The sequence below is a fragment of the Nerophis lumbriciformis genome, linkage group LG25 (genome assembly GCF_033978685.3).
Source record: "Nerophis lumbriciformis linkage group LG25, RoL_Nlum_v2.1, whole genome shotgun sequence".
Lineage (NCBI taxonomy): Eukaryota > Metazoa > Chordata > Actinopteri > Syngnathiformes > Syngnathidae > Nerophis > Nerophis lumbriciformis.
Genome location: NC_084572.2, coordinates 10,316,570 through 10,338,948, shown reverse-complemented (window position 1 = coordinate 10,338,948; position 22,379 = coordinate 10,316,570). Strand labels below are relative to the sequence as shown.

Here is a 22,379-nt window from a genome sequence, read left to right as displayed (position 1 = left end):
AAAAGTTTAGGCACCCTTGGTTTTTAGACTGGTGGTTCTTAACCTTTTTAAACCCGGGCCCAACTTTTCCACTACAGAGGGGCCCGGGGTGCACTCAAAGATTAACACTTAATTAGTAATCTTACAGGGCAGTACGGTGGAACAGCGGTTAGTACGTGTGCCTCACATTACGACCTGTCCAGGGTGTACCCCACCTTCTGCCCGAGTGCAGCTGGGATAGGCTCCAGCATCTTCGCAACCCCGAGAGGGACAAGATGAATGGATAGTGTTCTTAATCTTGATTTTAATGGTATTTTATAATCATATCTAACCTACTTACATTTTACAACCTTGTCAAATGATATGAAATCATGCGTTAATCACACAAATTATTTATTTAAAAAACTTTAGGCTTAGGTCAGGCTGATTAGGAAAAACAAGTACGAACAAAATATACTGCATAAGAAGGGACTCATTAATAACTGAAAAATAAATGTACATACAATTACATAGTGCTAAATTAAATAAACTAAATAAATAATAAATATGTTTAATTAAACTGTCGATACAATTAAAGTACAAATGAAAATACAGCTTTGTCATAATTTTTGCGCTTAAGAAACGTCTTTATATACAGACTTTTTCTGTATGATATTGTCATTACTGCCACAAGTGGTGAAATAGTGTATTACAACTGAGCACTGCTGCGCATACTTGCCAACCCTCCCGAATTTCAGTGCCCCTCCCGAAAATCTCCCGGGGCGACCAGTCTCCCGAATTTCTCCCGATTTTCACCCGGACAACCATATTAAGGGCGTGCCGTGATGGCACTGCCTTTAGAGTCCGCTTTTTCACCATACAAACAGCGTGCCGACCCAGTCACATGCTTTATGAGGCTTCTGCATACACGCGAAAGTGACTGCAAGACATACTTGATCAACAGCCATACAGGTCACACTGAGGGTGGCCGTATAAACAACTTTAACACTGTTACAAATATGCGCCACACTGTGAACCCACACCAAACAAGAATGACAAACACATTTCGGGAGAACACCCGCACCGTAACACAACATAAACACAACAGAACAAATACCCAGAATCCCTAGCATCCCTAACTCTTCCGGGTTACAATATACACCTCCTCCCCCCCCCCCATCTCCCGAATTCGAAGGTCTCAAGGTTGGCAAGTATGCTGCTGCGTCCCATACGGACAAGAGCTAAGAAGCCCTATAGTTAAGAAATACTGGTTTAGACAATAAAAAACAGCAAGTCTGCTGGTTGCAGCAAAGTAGTGGGCTTGATTTTGCCTTAGTTGCCTCAAGACATGATTACTATTGACAACCAAATTCACATAATTGACAAAATTCTAAACAATCAATTGTCAATAATTACGCTGAAAACTGTGTGCAGTTCCAACCTGAACTGGTGGCTTTTTGGAGACTCACGTTTCTGCATTTCTTTTTCCCAGCGAGCAAGAGTCGATCAGGTTGTCCCGCCGTGGAGGCATGAAGGTGAAACCGTCCGTGAAGGACAGCGTGGTGCTCATGCAGGACACCCTGGAAGGTCACGCCAGTCTGTGGACAGGAGGACTCGGGGGCAGGGAAGGAGGAAGGCAGGTCACGCTGCAAAGGCGAGCAGGAAGCAGTGCAACTCAGAACCCCTTCCCCAAGCAGCAAAGACACTTTACCGCAAGGATCGTGGTCATGGGGAGTGATAGTGTAGTGGGCCGCCTGGCTAAAGCCTACTACTGCTTAAGGTGAGGGATTCAACTCTTTAGTTCAGGTTTAGAACTCGTACAGAGAGCTGTAGTACCACAAGTCATTTTTAGTTTTTTCATCACATATTGGTGAGGGACCATGAAATAGTCTCACAACATTAGGTACACCAGCACAAGCCAATGGGACCAGTAGTTCTCAAGCAGTGGTACACCAAAGAATCACTTAATTAAATATTCAAACACAGTGTTACTGTTCAAACTGTGTCTGATGTTACAGTGACCAAAACTGTTAAATATACTTGTTTAATAGAACCTCTGCCTTGTTTTAAATGAATATTTAGGCCCAGTACGCCAGTGTATTTCAATGTTGGTCATTATGGTGACAAATGTTTGAGAACCACTAAATGAGACAATTCAGATTTTACTAAAATAATGCTCAGTTATGATATATTTTGCCTCCCATGTCAACACTTGGTGGATTTTAATTACAGCTTATTGCAAGGAATTGTGCAGCTGCCCTCATTGTTGTGGCCAGCATGTAATGAGTAGGTAATGAGTTTGTAGGGTCATTCAAGCACTAACAATACAGTTTAATGACCTTTAATGATCACAGGTATACACGACCAAAATTACTTTCCTCCATCGGGTGGCGGGGCTCTCCCTTAGAGATAGGGTGAGAAGTTATGTCATTCGGGAGGAGCTCAATGTAAAGCGGCTGCTCCGCCACATTGAGAGGTGACAGATGAGGTGGTTCGGGCATCTGGTCAGAATGCCCCCCGAACGCTTCCCGAGGGAGGTGTTTAGGGCAGGTCCGACCGGTAGGAGGCCACAGGGAAGACCCAGGACACGTTGGGAAGACTATGTCTCCCGGCAGGCCTGGGATCACCTCGGGATCCACCCGGGATGAGCTGGACAAAGTGGCTAGGGAGAGGGATGTCTGGGCTTCCCTGCTTAGGCTGCTGCCCCCGCGAACCGACCTTGAAAAAGCATAATTAGATGGATGGACCTTTGCTCTAAGGAGAAGAGGGGTATTATCACCATTTTATAGAAGGAGATTGTCTAACACATTTTGTTAGGGCTGTGAATCTTTGGGCACCACACAATTCAATTAGATTTTTGGGGGTAACGATTCAGTTCAAAATCCATTCTCGATTCAAAACAAATCTTGATTCAAAATCTACACTTTTTTTAATAACGTTAGATGCCAGTTCTATGATTAACTGCATTCCTCAGTAAAATAGATAAACAGCGATGATCAATTTCTATATTACCGTATTTTTCGGAGTATAAGTCGCACCGGAGTATAAGTCGCACCTGCTGAAAATGCATAATAAAGAAGGAAAAAAACATTTATAAGTCGCACTGGAGTATAAGTCGAATTTTTGGGGGAAATTTATTTGATAAAACCCAACACCAAGAATAGACATTTGAAAGGCAATTTAAAATAAATAAAGAATAGTGAACAACAGGCTGAATAAGTGTACGTTATATGAGGCATAAATAACCAACTGAGAACGTGCCTGGTATGTTAACGTAACATATTATGGTAAGAGTCATTCAAATAACTATAACATATAGAACATGCTATACGTTTACCAAACAATCTGTCACTCCTAATCGCTAAATCCCATGAAATCTTATACGTCTAGTCTCTTACGTGAATGAGTTAAATAATATTATTTGATATTTTACGGTAATGTGTTAATAATTTCACACATAAGTCGCTCCTGAGTATAAGTCACACCCCCGGCCAAACTATGAAAAAAACTGCGACTTATAGTCCGAAAAATACGGTACTTAAAATACAAATAAGGCAACAAGTGAAATATCCAACACTTCTCTTTTCTAAAGTAAGTGTGTACAGCAAATATGGACATCTACATCAACAATATGATTTGCTTGAGTGGCTGGACAGGACAGTTTGGGGGGAAAAAATGTTTTTTTTTAATCAATTAAGAATCGTCACAAATAAGAATCACGATTAATCTGAAAATCGAATTAATTGTTTTTGACACCCCTACTATTTGTGCTTCTTACCTATCTTGACTTTCATTGCAGGAAAAGGGAAGCACGGAGACTTTTTCTTACTACAAAAGTCAACCTGCAGTTTTATTACATTCCCGTTGATGCAGTGTCAACTGTCACCTCCTCTGGCAAGGTGCGATAAGTCCCCCACCGCATGTGTTTGTATAAATACACACAAGCCTTCTCGTACTACATGGTGGATGTACCATAAGAGAAGTTTAGCATGTGAAAAAAATGTGCATGTTTGGACATTTGGGTTTACTGCGCAGACTTGATCTTCCCTGCTGTTGTCATTTGTCCCATAGGAGAACCATCAGTCCGAGCAGAGTTCCTGCACCCTCGGATCCTACCTGAGCAGGGTTGACCCGTGGTACAACTGCAACATCAACGGTTTGGGCTGCATGATCCCCAAACTGGCTAAAATGGTAAAATAAACTTGTCAAAACAAATCTACAAAGTAAACACAGCCAGGCAAGCCTGTTGCATTTTGCGTGGCCTGAGTCCTAACCATCACATGGGTGCATCTCACGTCATTCTAATCAATCCACAGCTTTGTCAAAAACTATGCTTTTACAAAGATGAATAATGCTCAGTTTTAATTGACTCTGCATTGTTCTGCAGCAACAAACAACGCCAGCAAAGCCCAAAGAGCCATTTGTGTCTGATGTCATTTCTTACTACATACGTATGGGCCAACAGCCGGTCTACTTCAACATCTACTGCGTAAAGGTAAGAAATCACATCTTATTTGTCTACACAAATTAACTATGTCTTATGTCCATTTTAGCATGCAAACCACATAAAGAATAAATACCGGGTACTAATCCCATGTTTACGTTCTGTTGAATGTATACTTATATTCAGTCCCATCTGTATTTTGCAGGCTTTGATTGCTGTTGCCTAAAATGCCTGACTTTTCCGCAGCTTTTTCAAAAAGTTGCATTAAAAGTTAGGATTTTTTATTTTTTCTAAATTATTGTGTCAGTTTGGGATTTTATGAATATGTTGTCTATGCCTTTATGTTGTTTTTTTTAAGTTTGTTTGTTTTTAACCAGTCCTGTCCAGGGGTAAATATTATTGTTGATTTAGACCAGGGGTGTCAAACTCGTTTTAGATCGGGGGCCACATGGAGAAAAAGCTACTCCCAAGTGGGCCAGACTGGTAAAATCATGGCACGATAACGTAAAAATAAAGACAACTTCAGATAGTTTTTTTTTTGTTTAAAAATAAAACAAGCACATTCTGAAAATGTACAAATCATAATGTTGTTGGTTTTTTTTACACTTACATGTTGCGGTTAATAGTATTCTATCTTTATTTGTTGTTATTTATATTTTCTGAATAAATTATGTGATAATGTTCATCAGTCTATGGACTGGACTCTTACTATTATGTTGGATCCACTATGGACTGGACTCTCACAATATTATGTCAGACCCACTCGACATCCATTGCATTCGGTCTCCCCTGGGGGTGGGGGGGTTACCCACATATGCGGTCCTCTCCAAGGTTTCTCATAGTCATTCACATCGACGTCCCACTGGGGTGAGTTTTTCCTTGCCCTTATGTGGGCTCTGTACCGAGGATGTCGTTGTGGCTTGTGCAGCCCTTTGAGACACTTGTGATTTAGGGCTATATAAATAAACATTGATTGATTGATTGATCAGTCAACTCATTGGTGTTAATTTTCAATCTATCAAGATAAAACTATTATATCAAAATCAAATTACAGGATGTTATTTATGTAGTTTTAAAATTTTCCTCGACTGATGTACTAACATTATTTGGTTTATTTTGTAAATATGTAGCATCATTTACAAAGATACAAAGAATTGCTATTGCGACATCCAGTGGACACATTTGGAACAGCAGTTTCTTTCATTAAAAAATTTCAGGTTAATTTTTTTACTTAACTAACTCATCCCACGGGCCGGGTAAAACCTGTTCGCGGGCCTGATCCGGCCCTCGTGCCGTACGTTTGACACCCCTGATTTAGATGCTAATATTTGCTGTTCATACTTACTTTACAAAAGTGAAGTGCGGGATACTTCTCTTGTTGCATTCTTCGTGGTTAGCTTTATTAAATGTTGGGATATTTTCAGTGTTTGGAGCAACCAGAAAAAGTAAACAGACAGACGAATTATATATTACGACAGAGAGGGACAAAAAACAACTACATTAGCAGATACAATGTATACAAATATGATACCAGTATGTATTAGTAAAGTAGAAAGTAATAACACAGTATTAACAATTAAACATTTTTTACACTACAATTGAACCAATAATGATCATAGTTATAATACTGATAATGATGTCTATGTTATAAGTGTTGTTGGTACCCCCCCCTCCCCCAATCTACCAAAATGTGCTTTACTTGCATATTAAACCTAAGTGCACATTTTGGCAGTTTGGCATCAATGTACCAGTGCCTCAAGGATCTCACAGACCTCTTTTCAGATGCCTGAGTTTTTTCCAAGAAGTTGTGAAGCGATACGTTTTTTGGCCTATTTTTAGCCTCAACAGGGTACACTTGTATTCCTGTGAGGAAACGACAACAAATGGTATCTTTGCCTTTTTATAAAAAAATTTAAAAAAAGTAATTTAACACTTTCACGGTTGAATATAATTTATGCTGAAGACTAAACAATGCAAATACTTTAAGTCTTAGGGGACATTAACATATAAATGATACTTTCTATACCAACTGAACACGGGCTTATTTAAAGTATATCCATTCATTTTGTAGTCATCTCCCTTGAAAAGATGTTCTGCGTGCATAGTTTGCAAAACAAACACCAGCCAAGACTCCCTTATTGCTGGGTTGGACGTGACGCCTGGACGCTAAGTGCTCAAACTCAAGAACATGCCGGGCAAACAATAGTCAAACAAGCAAGAAGTCATTTGAAAGTGGAGTAAAAAAAAAATTGATTTATAAATATAGTTCATCACAGAGGGAGAGAAGTTGTTAGGATAAACAAAAAAAGCAGAGAAAGGTTGGTGTCTTATTAAGCCGAGTCAACAGCATATTGAGTTTTGTCATTGTCTATGTGAACTTAAAACAAACTGTAAAAGCCTGTTTATCATTTATTAACCTTTCTTATTATTTATTTACTTACATATGAGCAGTTTTCTTTTGGAAACTTCCACATGGAATTAATTAGTATGCTGTTGTTAGCATCACAAGATTAATACATCTCTCGCATGCTGCATATTCATAGCAGAAACATACTGCATCTGGATATTGCGAAATATTGCTGGAAATTAAACATTGCCGGAGTACAGGGAAGTGACTTTAAAAAAACATTGTTGGACAACAGGGAAGCAACTTAATCTAACTAAACATTGTCGGACAACAGGGAAGTAATTTAATCTAACTCTACTTTGAGACAAAATATTAACTTCCCACTTGAAATACTGCAGATGCCAAATTATAGGTGGCAGCAAAATATTTGGCTTGCAACGGGAGATATATTGCAAAAAATGAGACTTATAGTTACAGTATATGTCATATAAAAATGTTTTGCCTGACAACACATAAACTAACAACAATGACATAGCGTTGACAGTACTTGTTAACGTCCATGAAATACGAATAAATCCAACGATGTATTTCATAATGGATAGAATAGGATAGGATACACTTTTATTCATCCCACAATGGTGAAATTATGTGGTTGCAGTGCAGATTCAAAAAGTCCACAAAAAAGTGTTAAAAGTAGCGCAAAAGTCACAAAAGTGCCACGCCTCGTTGCGCAGTCCCAAAGCGGTTTAAAAACTATTATGCAAAACTAACATTTCTTACATATTGGTACCTGTTTTTGTGTATTTGGGATCTGCATAAGTCCAGAAAATGTTTAATCAAACCATGGAGGCATGGCGGAGATATTTATAAAACCATCTTGCCTTCCTTCTTACTTACCCCAAACGAGCCGTTTGGGATGTTTTCCTAAATGTGACGTCAGCAGATATCTCTGTATATGGTAGAGATGTACCCAAAGTGCTCTGCGCGAGTACGCCATTGTACTTGTAGTCAATAAGCTCCTTATTTTTCTCTATCCTCTTGTTGTGGGGCAGACTGGCTCATACATGCACATGCATCCTGCGCCGTTGCCATTTGTAATACAAAGCAGCGTACAGTTCTAACTTATATCTGTCAGTAGACTCCATATGGAAGTGCTAAAAACTACAACAAAGATGGCGGGAAAAAGACCCAGCCGAAGTGGAGGCACGTAAATAAGACCGGCCACAAAACGACGCATCCTGAAGAGATGGTCAGAATGCAGCTCTAAAACATAATCTATGAAAATATTACCCAAAAAATACTGTTACATGTTATGTAGACCACAAAGTTTACCAGTTCGAACGTTAAGTATCTTGTCTTTGCAGTGTATTCAATTGAATATCGGTTGAAAAGGATTTGCAAATCATTGTATTCTGTTTTTAATTTACGATTTACACAACGTGGCAACTTCACTAGTTTTGGGTTTTGTAAGTGCACGTTTTTGCAGTTTGGCATCAATGTACCAGAGCCTCAAGGATCTCACAGGCCTTTTTTCAGAGGAAACAACAAAAAAATGTATCTTTGCCTTTTTATTAAAAAAAAAAGGTAATTTAACACTTTCACGGTTGAATATAATTTATGCTGAAGACTAAACACTGCAAATACTTTAGTCTTAGGGGACATTAACATATAAATGATACTTTCTCTACCAACTGAACACAGGCTTATTTAAACTATATCCATTTGAAAAGATGTTCTGCATGCATAGTTTGCAAAACAAACACCATCCTGCGCCGTTGCCATTCCTAAAACAAAGAAGCGTACAGTTCTAACCTCTATCTGTCAGTAGACTCCATATGGAAGTGCTAAAAACTACAACAAAGATGGCAGGGAAAAGACCCAGCTGAAGTGGAGGCACGTAAATAAGACTGTCCACAAAACGGCGCATCCTGAAGAGACGGTCAGAAAGCGGCTCTAAAACATAACCTGTGTAAAATTTTGACCAATAAAACACTATTACATGTTATGTAGACCACAAAGAAGTGTTTTTTTTTTTTTTTTTTTTTTTTTTTTTTTTTTTATGTCCTGTCCAGCTTCTCAGGCAAATCATATAGTTGATGTAGATGCCCATGTCGGCTGTTCAGATTTACTTTACAAAAGAGAAGTGTAGGATACTTCTCTTGTTGCCTTATTTGTATTTGACTTTATTAAATGTATTTATATTATCATTTAGTGCAGCCGGGCCGGAGCAGGAGGGGATAGAAAGAGAAAAAAAAAGAAGACAGAGGGGGAAATTGTGGGGACAAGAGGGGGATTAGACAGAGAGACAAAAACAACAACAGCAAACAACAACAACAACAATAGAGCAACATCAGCAAATATGACATGTACAAATATGATGGTAAAAGTAATAGCAAATAAGCAGTTAGCGAAAAATAAAAAATAATACAGAAATGACAATGAGCATTATTACACTACAAATGGATCAATACAAATACCAATAGAAATAGCGCTATTGATAATGAACAATACCAATAATTTACCTTTATTATCAACAATACAGTTGTTTAAATGCAACAATACATATACGTAATGATAACTTGAGATACGAAAGAATGCAGAAAAATGGAGGGGGAGAAAGAGAAGCAACCTACATTAACCTTGTAGATTGTTATAGTCACAATAGGTTAAGCTTTGTCAGTGTGCCATGTGTTACACCCAGTTTACCCTAGGGCAACAACGTTAACATATGTTTGATGAAACGTGATTATGTGCATGAGTGTAAGTATGCATATGTACTTGTATATGTACAGAATGTGTATATGTGTTTGTACAATGAATGTATATGTACAGAATGTGTATATGTGTTTGTACAGTGAATGTATATGTACAGTATGTGTATGTGTATGTTTGTATATTGAATGTGCGTGTGGATGTACGAACATTAGGTAGGTAAATATGTACTGTATTTGTGTATGTATGTGGGAGCGTAGGTACCTATGTACGTATGTGAGCATATGTGAATTTGCATGTACAATACATTCGACTCCCAGAGTGCGTGGGAGCCAGAGCACGGCCCCATCACCCCCGAGAGCCCAACCCACAAACAGGAGGCGTGGTGCCCAGGGAACCAGGGACCACCGCCCCAACGCAGCCAAGCCGGCCAGCGACAGGAACCCCAGAGCCCGACCCACCGTACCGCCCACAAGGGCCAGCAGCAGGCCGCAGACAGACGCACCCGGCAGAGGACAGGGCACGAGAAAAGCAGGGGACAGCCAGACCCCAAGCCAGCGAGAGACCACACCCCACACGGGCAGAAAGGCGAGACGCCCCGCCCGAGGGACCCAGAGACTCCCCGCAACCGGACGGGAAGACCGCCCCCGCCCCACCGGCAACCGGGCCCCCACGAGCCCACCCTCCACCCCCGGAGAGCGCGGCGAGGCCAGCCCCCGGCCACCCCACCCAAACCGGCCGCCGCAGGACCACCCAGGCACAGGGCCACGGGAACCACCCACCCCACCCGCAGGGACCCCAACGATGGAGATGGAACAACCAGCAACCGCCCCGCCGAGCCCCCCCCCTGAGGGAGGGGAAAATTAAAAAATAATATTAATAAAATATATTAAAAAATAAATAAATTAATAAAGAAGTGTTTTTAATGTCGAAACAAATAATAATATGACCCCTTTAAATAAAAAGGTAAAAACTACGGCTGTCAAAGTTATTGTGATAATAATGTTTTAACTATAAGTTCCTTTAACGGCGTAAATGTTTTTGATGCACGATCAACGCTCTTGCGTACTTTTCTACCCTTGGGGCCGTTTCAAAGCTTGGGAAAATGTAATGGCGTTCAGTTACTGTTGAGCCACAAGAAGGAACATTTTGAGCAGAAATGTGTGACAGTGAGTGTCTACAGCAGCATCTTTTGCACCTAAATCTTGTAATTTTACAATTTTATTATTATGAATACCGTATTTTTCGGAGTATAAGTCGCACCGGAGTATAAGTCGCACCCGCCGAAAATGCATAATAAAGAAGGAAAAAACCATATATAAGTCGCACTGGAGTATAAGTCGCATTTTTTGGGGAAATGTATTTGATAAAACCCAACACCAAGAATAGACATTTGAAAGGCAATTTAAAATAAATAAAAAATAGTGAACAACAGGCTGAATAAGTGTACATTATATGAGGCATAAATAACCAACTGAGAACGTGCCTGGTATGTTAACGTAACATATTATGGTAAGAGTCATTCAAATAACTATAACATATAGAACATGCTATACGTTTACCAAACAATATGTCACTCCTAATCGCTAAATCCCATGAAATCTTATACGTCTAGTCTCTTACGTGAATGAGCTAAATAATATTATTTGATATTTTACGGTAATGTGTTAATAATTTCACACATAAGTCACTCCTGAGTATAAGTCGTACCCGCGGCCAAACTATGAAAAAAACTGCGACTTATAGTCCGAAAAATACGGTACTTGTTTTGAATGTGTTTGTCTTGATTTTAACATCAACTTGCCAACGGACTGGAAATGGAAATTAGCCATTGGCTATAATCTCACATATTTACACGCCAAACGTTCATTAATGTGTATTGTCCCTTTCAAATGAAATAAATCTCAAATGCACAAAGAAAAAGGTACATTATGGGAATCCTATGTCCAAAGCCATGGCAAGTCGTTCTCCCGACAAGACAAGACTATTTTATTTCGATCGCTGTGAGCCGCCATCACGAGAGCAAATGCTTGCTGCGCGCTTTGCTGCTAGCAGAGGAGGAGCTTCTCTTTTATGTTTTAGATACAAATGTACTGCATTGATAACATAAAATGTAGATTGTTACGGTAACTTGTTTACTAACATCGGGTAAAAGCTCAGCAGAAAGGAAAGCCAGTAGGCATGAAGACTTTATATTCATGATTTTTGTCACATTGTCAAAACATGTCATAACACCTCTTTTCAAACCATTCACACACATCCGGCTTCACAATAATAGCGCTACGTGTCACATCCAGTATAAGTACAGTAACATAAAGGAAAATGTCTTAAATTATGATCATGCTTTGATTTTCAAATATGTTTTGTAATGTAATCTGTGATATTTATCCCTAAAGAAATGCTAATACATCAGTTGATGAATATAGAGGAGGACATTTTGTGGCAGATTAAAATCAAGTGTATGTTCTCTTACAACATGCTCTGGTTGATAGTCCTCAATTACAGAATGTTTAGCAGGCTGCATATTACACTTATTAATTAATAGAGAAGGTTAAAACATTGTCACGCAGCGATATGAATACCATTAACTTGTACAACACGTACAGAAAATCAGAAGCATTTATTCAGGTAAAAATTTCACATTTTACCAGACATCCTTGACAATCAAAGCATGTTTGTAACAATCCACATTTTGTGTTATTAACGCATGAAACTTGTATCTAAACATGGTGTAGCTCCTCCTCTAAATGCAAGTGCTCCTACAGCAGAATTACAAATTATGTATTCTAACTAAATACCAAATTTGCCAAGACACCACGTAATTTTATTTATTTTTACTTTTTTTTTAATCGTCATTAAAAAGCTTGTTTATGTCTAGGGCTGCAACAACTAATCGATTAAATCGATTAAAATCGATTAGAAAAATAGTTGGCGATTAATTAAGTCATCGATTCGTTGGATCTATGCTACGCGCATGCGCAGAGGCTACTTTTTTATTTTTTTTATAAACCTTTATTTATAAACTGCAACATTTACAAACAGCTGAGAAACAAAAATCAAAATAAGTATGGTGCCAGTATGCTGTTTTCTTCAGCAAAATGTAGTTCGTCTATTTTATCCGATTATTAATCGATTAATCGAAGTAATAATCGACAGATTAATCGATTATCAAATTAGTTGTTAGTTGCAGCCCTATTTATGTCCATTTTGTGTTGATGGTAAAAAAACATCTAATTAAAGCAAACTAATTGTCCAGTCATAGTAATAAAACCTTGAAAATGATCTGTCTCGGGTACACTTATTAATGATGAAAAAATTACATTTATCTGTAATTAATCGCAATTCATTTTGAATTAAATATGAACAAACTGTGATTAATGCCGATAGAATATTGTAATCGTTTGACAGCCCTAGTTCCAACACATTGCTTGTAGATTACCCCCGCTTTCTTTGAAAAACATTGGGGTAGCGTTGAGGTGGATACAGTATACTGTAGAGCTGTGATTTATGTGGGTTGATGAGAGACCATGAAAGATTAACATCACATCGTCCATACCTCTGTCAATGTAAACAAGGAAGTGAGGACGTGGGTGCAAGAAGAAATGAGATTGCTTAGACAGTGGCACATTGACAAATTCCCTTAGTGTAAACAACAACGGTTCCCTGAAATGTGCAGAGAAGAAGTTGCGAGTCCGCCCATAATTTAGAGGGAATGATTGAATTGACGTGGATTGGCATGATCGCAAAATCCTAGAGGGTTTAATTATTGACTTACTTGAGGGATACTTGCATATAACCAGTAATATTATTATATTATCAATATTTTTTCATTTAATGTGTGCAAGTTTTCTTTTTGGTTACGGTACTAGATATACAGTAGCTTGCATGGTATGTTTTTGTAATATTTTGAGAAGCGATTGTTTGCACCTTGCTAAAAGGCACTTCAGCGATACTTGAGAAACATACTGACCTTTTTCAAGCAGCCAGGCCTAAGTTTTCATATTATCTTGGTTAAATTATGGTTTTCTTTCTGTATTGCTTCCTATTAGATCACCTTTACAACCATGACAAAAGAACCAGTGGAGGATGTCTTCCTCACCCATTTGGATGTGGATGTTCCTGAACTCCGACCCTCCATGGCTCCAATGAGAGGTGATTTGGCTGTGGAGACAAACAATACATTAAATGTACCTTTTTACTGTGCACTGAACACCACCTGCATGTACATATAGTATATGACAGCATAGCTTTTCCTCAAACAGAGAAGCAGAAGAAGAGTGTAGCAGATGTATGCGGGGTCCTTGTCTGCATCAATTACAAAAAAGTGAGATGGTTTTTTTGTTGTTGTTTTGTTTTAGATTGATACCGTTCCTCCATGCAGTAGCTAATCATTTTGCGTATGTGTGCGCAGGTGATACTCAGTGGTCGTGACGTCGACAGAGGGATGCCAGTAAGGACAACTAGCGTTCGCATCAGTGCTATGCCTTCCAATGCAACAGAAGGTTTATTACCATCATATTATTTCATTTCATAGTAAATAGAGATGTCCGATAATATTGGACTGCCGATATTATCGGCCGATAAATGCTTTAAAATGTAATATCGGAAATGATTGGTATCGGTTTAAAAAATTAAAATTTATGACTTTTTAAAACGCCGCTGTGTACACGGACGTAGGGAGAAGTACAGAGCGCCAATAAACCTTAAAGACACTGCCTTTGCATGCCGGCCCAGTCACATAATATCTACGGCTTTTCACACACACAAGTGAATGCATGCATACTTGGTCAATAGCCATACAGGTCACACTGAGGGTGGCCGTATAAACAACTTTAACACTGTTACAAATATGCGCCACACTGTGAACCCACACAAAACAAGAATGACAAACACATTTCGGGAGAACATCTGCACCGTAACACAACATAATCACAACAGAACAAATACCCAGAACACCTTGTAGCAATAACTCTTCCGGGACGCTACAATATATACACCCCCCTCCCCCCGCCCCCCCTCAACCTCCTCATGCTCTCTCAGGGAGAGCATGTCCCAAATTCCAAGCTGCTGTTTTGAGGCATGTTAAAAAAAAAAATGCACTTTGTGACTTCAATAATAAATATGGCAGTGCCATGTTGGCATTTTTTTCCATAACTTGAGTTGATTTATTTTGGAAAACCTTGTTACATTGTTTAATGCATCCAGCGGGGCATCACAACAAAATTAGGTATAATAATGTGTTAATTCCACGACTGTATATATCAGTATCGGTTGATATCGGAATCGGTAATTAAGAGTTGGACAATATCAGATATCGGCAAAAAAGCCATTATCGGACATCTCTAATAGTAAAGTATTAGTGTAGTATTTGATGTCAAGTGTTAATTTTTTTCTTTGTCTTTTAGATCTGAACTGTTTGACACTTACCTGGAAGGAGGCGTCCGCAAAACCTAAAAACAACAATACGGTATGTCCACGTCACTGAAATTGTCCTCATAAGGTACAGTAAGTTAACAGACAAACTCTTGATTTTTAACTTACAGGAGTCCAAAATCCGGAGCAACAACATCAGGATTTGTTCGCTAGAGAGTCGATCATGGCTCCGAGTTACAATAGACAGAGATTCAAAAAGGACCTACAACAATGTGCAAAGGTAAGACTGGATTTTGTTGGACCCTTGGGAAAGGGCAGACTTACTGTATGATGTAAACACAGCATAAACCTCCACCAAGGATTGTATAAGCTTTTCATGACATTTTGTTTCATAATACTGCAGCACATTGAAAGTGTATTTAAAACACTATGGAATGCAAGGGGCCAGGAATAGAACCAGCACTGACTACACAAAAGCTGTCTTTTGTGTAGTCAGTTAATTAGTTCTGGAACAGGGTTTGTAAATAGAATAGTTTGTATATTGACACTATCTATCTATCCATCCATTTTCTACCGCTTGTCCCTTTTGGGGTCGCGGGGGGTGCTTGAGCCTATCTCAGCTGCATTCGGGAAGTAGGCGGGGTACACCCTGGACAAGTCACCACCTCATTGCAGGGCCAACTAACTTCTCTATTAAAAAAAACGTGATTCTGAATACTTGGTCAGACTCCATGTTTTAGGAAATATTTATACACTTTGAACACAATATCAAGCGCTATACCGAAAGTAAACAAACATTACAAGGAGGTGATGGAGCAACTTTGTATTTAATCACAAAGTCCAAACTCGCTCATTTTAAGGTCACCCTGTCACTCGCCCTGTGGTGCACTCAGAGTTTCAAATCCTTTTTAACTTTAACAGCCAGGTCGCTATAATGATAAAGAATACAAAATAAAATCCACTTTATCTTGTCAGTTAGGGTGGGACGATTATGGCAAAAATAATAATTACAAACATGTATGCCAATTTCCCAGATATTCTACGTTTAACAGCAATTCCGTTTTATTGGACAGCTATGTGACTCCGTCCGCGGTTATGTGAACGCAGAATATGTATTACCTTTTGTCAGGTTCAAACACTGATGACATCTATTAAACAGACAAAGAAGCAAGGAATCAAACAGAGACAGAACTAAATTTGGCTCAATGAGTAGAGTGTGTACACCTGTACCCTTGTACAGTGTTCCACCATACTCTGACGAAAGATTGTACGCCTCCTCTTTTATTTGAACTTTCCCTGATTACATGGCAACAGCTGTTTCTAAAGGGACGGGGGTCGTAAACAGCTGCCGCCTTTGGTTACAAAACAGTTCAAAGAAAAGGTGCCTGGAGGGGGGTCGGGCCCTGCCTCCTCTCCGCTTTGTAGATCTCGGGTCAAGACAAAATCTTCCTGTTGATTACAATACATCAAAGAAACCGACACCCTCATGTCGCTCCCCATCCTACACAGTAGAGTTTTACAAGCCTTTTGTTTGGTAAGATCAAAGACAGCTTTTGTCTGCTCGCCGGGAACTCATTGAAACACAAAGTTTTGTGATAACTTAGATACAATTATTCTGACACCTTTTTAGTTTAGTTTGCTGTTTTTTAGGCATTTAACACTGTGACACATAAAAAGTAGCAACCATAGTGACATTTCAAACTTTTAGTAGACATGCTCTTTTTTTTTCCAGTAATTTGCTCCTCATCTGTCTCACTATCACAAGCTCCAGAATTTGCATGCATGTTGCGTTGCCCATTATTGTTTTTTTTCCCCCAATTTTTATATTTTCTTAATCGTGAGAAGCTGTAATCGAAATCAAAGTTTTATTTATTGTCCAGCCCTATTGTCAGTTAATTTTCTTGGTGTTCAGTTGAGGGGTCGTAGGCATTGTCGACAACGCTGTGGATTCTGCATTAATGTTTCAAACCACACATCGCTTGTCCATTGCTTTGTACTCATATTGAGCTCGCAAAACTAGAAAAAGGCTGTAAAAAGGAAAGAAAAAAAAAAAAACACAAAAAAGTAGGGATGTAACAGTATGAAATCTCACGGTACGGTACAATCACAGCATTAAGGCCACGGTACGATATTATTTTTGGATGTGTCCAAAAAAAAAAAGGACTTAAAAATGTTGTAGTATGTAAAATGTATTCGCAGGAATGATTAGAATAAACACACTTACTGTAATTGAACACAAACATAATGCTCAAATGTTTTAATCATATTTATTATTAAAAAAAATATTTTTAAGTGCAAAGAATTGTGCATGGCCATCCATTGTTTCAAGCAAATATTAAAAACAGTTACAGTTGAGTGTTTTTAAAGTGACAATGTGGATATCCAGTGAATCAAGTGTAAAACAACAACGTTCCCTTTAGTGTCTTTCATTACTTTTACTATCTGAGAATTATTATCCTACATGTTTATATTAGTTTAGAAAATGATATTTCTCATAAAAAAGTTAACAAAAAAATGTACTTTTAGTAATTGAAATACCTCACAAACTGATGTTTGGCTTCGCTGGCTTCAAATATCTTTTCTGGATGACAGTTTATGAGGAGGCGACTTCTCCAGGTTGTAACCTTCCTTCCGGTCAAGTGCAGCTGGACACGCTTCAGCTCCCCCGCGACATCGAGAGAAACAAGGTGGTTGGGGGAAAATGAATGAATTGAGGATTTATCAAGTAGTTTTTCAGGTTCTTCATATTTCCCACGTTGAATATTTTTTGGGGTGGTTACCTCCGTGCGGTACGACGTGACCGGTGTCGCCTTGGAAACGTTCAAGACAAAAATATTGCTTTGCACAGCGCATACTTTTTTACCTTTGCCAAAGAGGTTATGTTTACGCCAGGGTTTGTTTGTCTGTTTGTTAACAACATAACCAAATAGTTATGGACGGATTTTGATTACATTTTTCAAGAAATGTCCAAAAAAAATGTATTTCATAGACTACAAACACTTCACTTCTTGCTTACAACGGTCTATGTACCCACCTTGGCGCCCCCATCCCTACTAAAAAACACACAAGATAGCAATTAGCACACTAGCTAATGACAGCACTGCTCCGCTGACTGAATGAGATCGAGATCGATAAGCCCACTCGTGATGGATGTGCTGCCTGGCACGAAATTAGAGATAGATTTAGACATTAGAATTAGACAAACTTTATTGATCCACAAGGGAAATTGTTCCACACAGTAGCTCGGTTTCAAAGGATGGAAAGGGTAATGCACACAAGGGCACAAAAAGAGGGCGAAAACAAAAGGTATAAAGTAGACTAAAAATTTACCATAGTAGCAATATAAAATATAACATATATGTAATATTTACATATTATATATACAGTATATAATATATACTGATATATGATATCATTATATTATATTTTTATATAACATATACAATATATAACAATCCCATTTAACATGTACAAACCCCGTTTCCATATGAGTTGGGAAATTGTGTTAGATGTAAATATAAACGGAATACAATGATTTGCAAATCCTTTTCAACCCATATTCAGTTGAATGCACTACAAAGACAACATATTTGATGTTAAAACTCATAATTAACTTAGAATTTCATGGCTGCAACATGTACCAAAGTAGTTGGGAAAGGGCATGTTCACCACTGTGTTACATGGCCTTTCCTTTTAACAACACTCAGTAAACGTTTGGGAACTGAGGAGACCAATTTTTTAAGCTTCTCAGAATTCTTTCCCATTCTTGCTTGATGTACAGCTTAAGTTGTTCAACAGTCCGGGGGTCTCCGTTGTGGTATTTTAGGCTTCATAATGTGCCACACATTTTCAATGGGAGACAGGTCTGGACTACAGGCAGGCCAGTCTAGTACCTGCACTCTTTTACTATGAAGCCATGTTGATGTAGCACGTGGCTTGGCATTGTTTTGCTGAAATAAGCAGGGGCGTCCATGGTAACGTTGCTTGGATGGCAACATATGTTGCTCCAAAACCTGTATGTACCTTTCAGCATTAATGGCGCCTTCACAGATGTGTGAGTTACCCATGTCTTGGGCACTAATACACCCCCATACCATCACAGATGCTGGCTTTTCAACTTTGCGCCTATAACAATCCGGATGGTTCTTTTCCTCTTTGGTCCGGAGGACACGACGTCCACAGTTTCCAACAACAATTTGAAATGTGGACTCGTCAGACCACAGAACACTTTTCCACTTTGTATCAGTCCATCTTAGATGAGCTCAGGCCCAGCGAAGCTGACGGCGTTTCTGGGTGTTGTTGATAAACGGTTTTCGCCTTGCATAGTAGAGCTTTAACTTGCACTTACAGATGCAGCGACCAACTGTAGTTACTGACAGTGGGTTTCTGAAGTGTTCCTGAGCCCATGTGGTGATATCCTTTACACACTGATGTCGCTTGTTGATGCAGTACAACCTGAGGGATCGAAGGTCACGGGCTTAGCTGCTTACGTGCAGTGATTTCTCCAGATTCTCTGAACCCTTTGATGATATTACGGACCGTAGATGGTAAAATCACTAAATTCCTTGCAATAGCTGGTTGAGAAAGGTTTTTCTTAAACTGTTCAGCAATTTGCTCACGCATTTGTTGACAAAGTGGTGACCCTCGCCCCATCCTTGTTTGTGAATGACTGAGCATTTCATGGAATCTACTTTTATACCCAATCATGGCACCCACCTGTTCCCAATTTGCCTGTTCACCTGTGGGATGTTCCAAATAAGTGTTTGATGAGCATTCCTCAACTTTATCAGTATTTATTGCCACCTTTCCCAACTTCTTTGTCACGTGTTGCTGGCATCAAATTCTAAAGTTAATGATTATTTGCACAAAAAAAAAAAGTTTATCAGTTTGAACATCAAATATGTTGTCTTTGTAGCATATTCAACTGAATATGGGTTGAATATGATTTGCAAATCATTGTATTCCGTTTATATTTACATCTAACACAATTTCCCAACTCATATGGAAACGGGGTTTGTACAATAGTACAGTATATGTAACAGTTGCAGCAAAAAAAAAAGCATAAAATATAGAGTAGATCCAGTCGAAAATATACATTGTAAACAAAGAGAGGTAGCTAACATATAAGCGGTCAGGTAATAGACAAATACGGAATGAATGAAGGAGTTCTTGAATCGCACACAATGGGTGGATGGAACATTCGTACAATGAGACAAGGTTTGTACAACAGATCATATTTTTAATCAGTCTGTGGTTCGTTAATCGAATAATGAGGGCTTCATAAATCCAGGTTCCCCTGTTTCTACTTTCCCCATCTCAAAACACCATGCAGTAGCTCAGGCAGAACCAACACACAAAAATCCCGCCATAAAATATACAGTAAAAAAACACATACAAGTGTTTGCTTACAATTTTTTCTGTGCTTGCTTATAGAAACCTACGTCTAAAAGGTTTGCTTTTCTTCTTCTTGTGTGCTCCCGCAGCATTGAAATTGCATCCTGCCTTGACCCTGGATACTGCGTCCAAAAATACATGATGTCCAAATTAAACCTCGGCGAGGACAAAGAGGCTGGACTGAGCAAGTACATGAGCAAAGGACTTCCTCTACCTGTCAACACGTTTGCTGGCATCATCAGCTGACTTCTGCACGAGAACACCCTTAACCCTGTGTGCCTCCACACATGCAAACATTCTGCATCTGAAGGCTTAATGCAACAATTAGTCCTGAAAAAATGACTGAACTGTGCTGAACCGCAAGTAAAACTGACACAACTAATATTATTATTACTGAGAAACGTGACTTAAATGACACAACCTTTGTTTATAGAATTGCACTTATGCCTCAAACCACCCGAACCTCATTTTCTCTTCAGGCTTTCTTGCTGGAAGTGTCTTGGGTGTGTGTGTGTGTGTGTGTGTGTGTGTGTGTGTGTGTGTGTGTGTGTGTGTGTGTGTGTGTGTGTGTGTGTGTGTGTGTGTGTATGTGTGTGTGTCTGTGTGTGTCTGTGTGTGTTCTGGCAATGCTTACTTAAAGGCCTATTGAAATGCGATTTTCTCATTTAAACGGGGATAGCAGGTCCATTCTATGTGTCATATTTGATCATTTCGCGATATTGCCATATTTTTGCTGAAAGGATTTAGTAGAGAACATCGACAATAAAGTTCGCAACTTTTGGTCGCTGATAAAAAAGCCTTGCCTGTACCGGAAGTAGCGTGACGTCACAGGTTGTGGAGCTCCTCACATCTGCACATTGTTTACAATCATGGCCACCAGCGGCGAGAGCGATTCGGACCCAGAAAGCGACGATTTCCCCATTAATTTGAGCGAGGATGAAAGATTCGTGCAGTAGGAAAGTGAGAGTGAAGGACTAGAGGGCAGTGGGAGCGATTCAGATAGGGAAGATGCTGTGAGAGGCGGGTGGGACCTGATATTCAGCTGGGAATGACTAAAACAGTAAATAAACACAATACATATACAGGTAAAAGCCAGTAAATTAGAATATTTTGAAAAACTTGATTTATTTCAGTAATTGCATTCAAAAGGTGTAACTTGTACATTATATTTATTCATTGCACACAGACTGATGCATTCAAATGTTTATTTCATTTAATTTTGATGATTTGAAGTGGCAACAAATGAAAATCCAAAATTCCGTGTGTCACAAAATTTGAATATTACTTAAGGCTAATACAAAAAAGGGATTATTAGAAATGTTGGCCAACTGAAAAGTATGAAAATGAAAAATATGAGCATGTACAATACTCAATACTTGGTTGGAGCTCCTTTTGCCTCAATTACTGCGTTAATGCGGCGTGGCATGGAGTCGATGAGTTTCTGGCACTGCTCAGGTGTTATGAGAGCCCAGGTTGCTCTGATAGTGGCCTTCAACTCTTCTGCGTTTTTGGGTCTGGCATTCTGCATCTTCCTTTTCACAATACCCCACAGATTTTCTATGGGGCTAAGGTCAGGGGAGTTGGCGGGCCAATTTAGAACAGAAATACCATGGTCCGTAAACCAGGCACGGGTAGATTTTGCGCTGTGTGCAGGCGCCAAGTCCTGTTGGAACTTGAAATCTCCATCTCCATAGAGCAGGTCAGCAGCAGGAAGCATGAAGTGCTCTAAAACTTGCTGGTAGACGGCTGCGTTGACCCTGGATCTCAGGAAACAGAGTGGACCGACACCAGCTGGACTGCTGCTGAGTGGTCCAAAGTCATGTTTTCTGACGAAAGCAAATTTTGCATTTCCTTTGGAAATCGAGGTCCCAGAGTGTGGAGGAAGACAGGAGAGGCACAGGATCCACGTTGCCTGAAGTCTAGTGTAAAGTTTCCACCATCAGTGATGGTTTGGGGTGCCATGTCATCTGCTGGTGTCGGTCCACTCTGTTTCCTGAGATCCAGGGTCAACGCAGCCGTCTACCAGCAAGTTTTAGAGCACTTCATGCTTCCTGCTGCTGACCTGCTCTATGGAGATGGAGATTTCAAGTTCCAACAGGACTTGGCGCCTGCACACAGCGCAAAATCTACCCGTGCCTGGTTTACGGACAA

General features: G+C 39.4%; 1 protein-coding gene across 4 annotated transcripts in view; it reads left to right on the top strand.

The window, feature by feature from the left end:
• LOC133621573 (phosphoinositide 3-kinase regulatory subunit 6) overlaps window positions 1-21,306 on the top strand; it is a 67,966-nt gene extending 46,660 nt beyond the window's left edge. For all 4 annotated transcript variants that reach the window (XM_061983689.1, XM_061983688.1, XM_061983686.1 and 1 more), the window contains exons 12-21: window positions 1,451-1,738; window positions 3,758-3,857; window positions 4,030-4,149; window positions 4,346-4,453; window positions 13,511-13,613; window positions 13,724-13,785; window positions 13,873-13,963; window positions 14,867-14,928; window positions 15,005-15,114; window positions 20,318-21,306. In XM_061983689.1, the coding sequence (XP_061839673.1) occupies window positions 1,451-1,738; window positions 3,758-3,857; window positions 4,030-4,149; window positions 4,346-4,453; window positions 13,511-13,613; window positions 13,724-13,785; window positions 13,873-13,963; window positions 14,867-14,928; window positions 15,005-15,114; window positions 20,318-20,474 (1,201 nt within the window). In that variant the 3' untranslated portion in view covers window positions 20,475-21,306. The remainder of the gene's footprint in view (window positions 1-1,450; window positions 1,739-3,757; window positions 3,858-4,029; window positions 4,150-4,345; window positions 4,454-13,510; window positions 13,614-13,723; window positions 13,786-13,872; window positions 13,964-14,866; window positions 14,929-15,004; window positions 15,115-20,317) is intronic.
• Window positions 21,307-22,379: the final 1,073 nt, after the last annotated feature.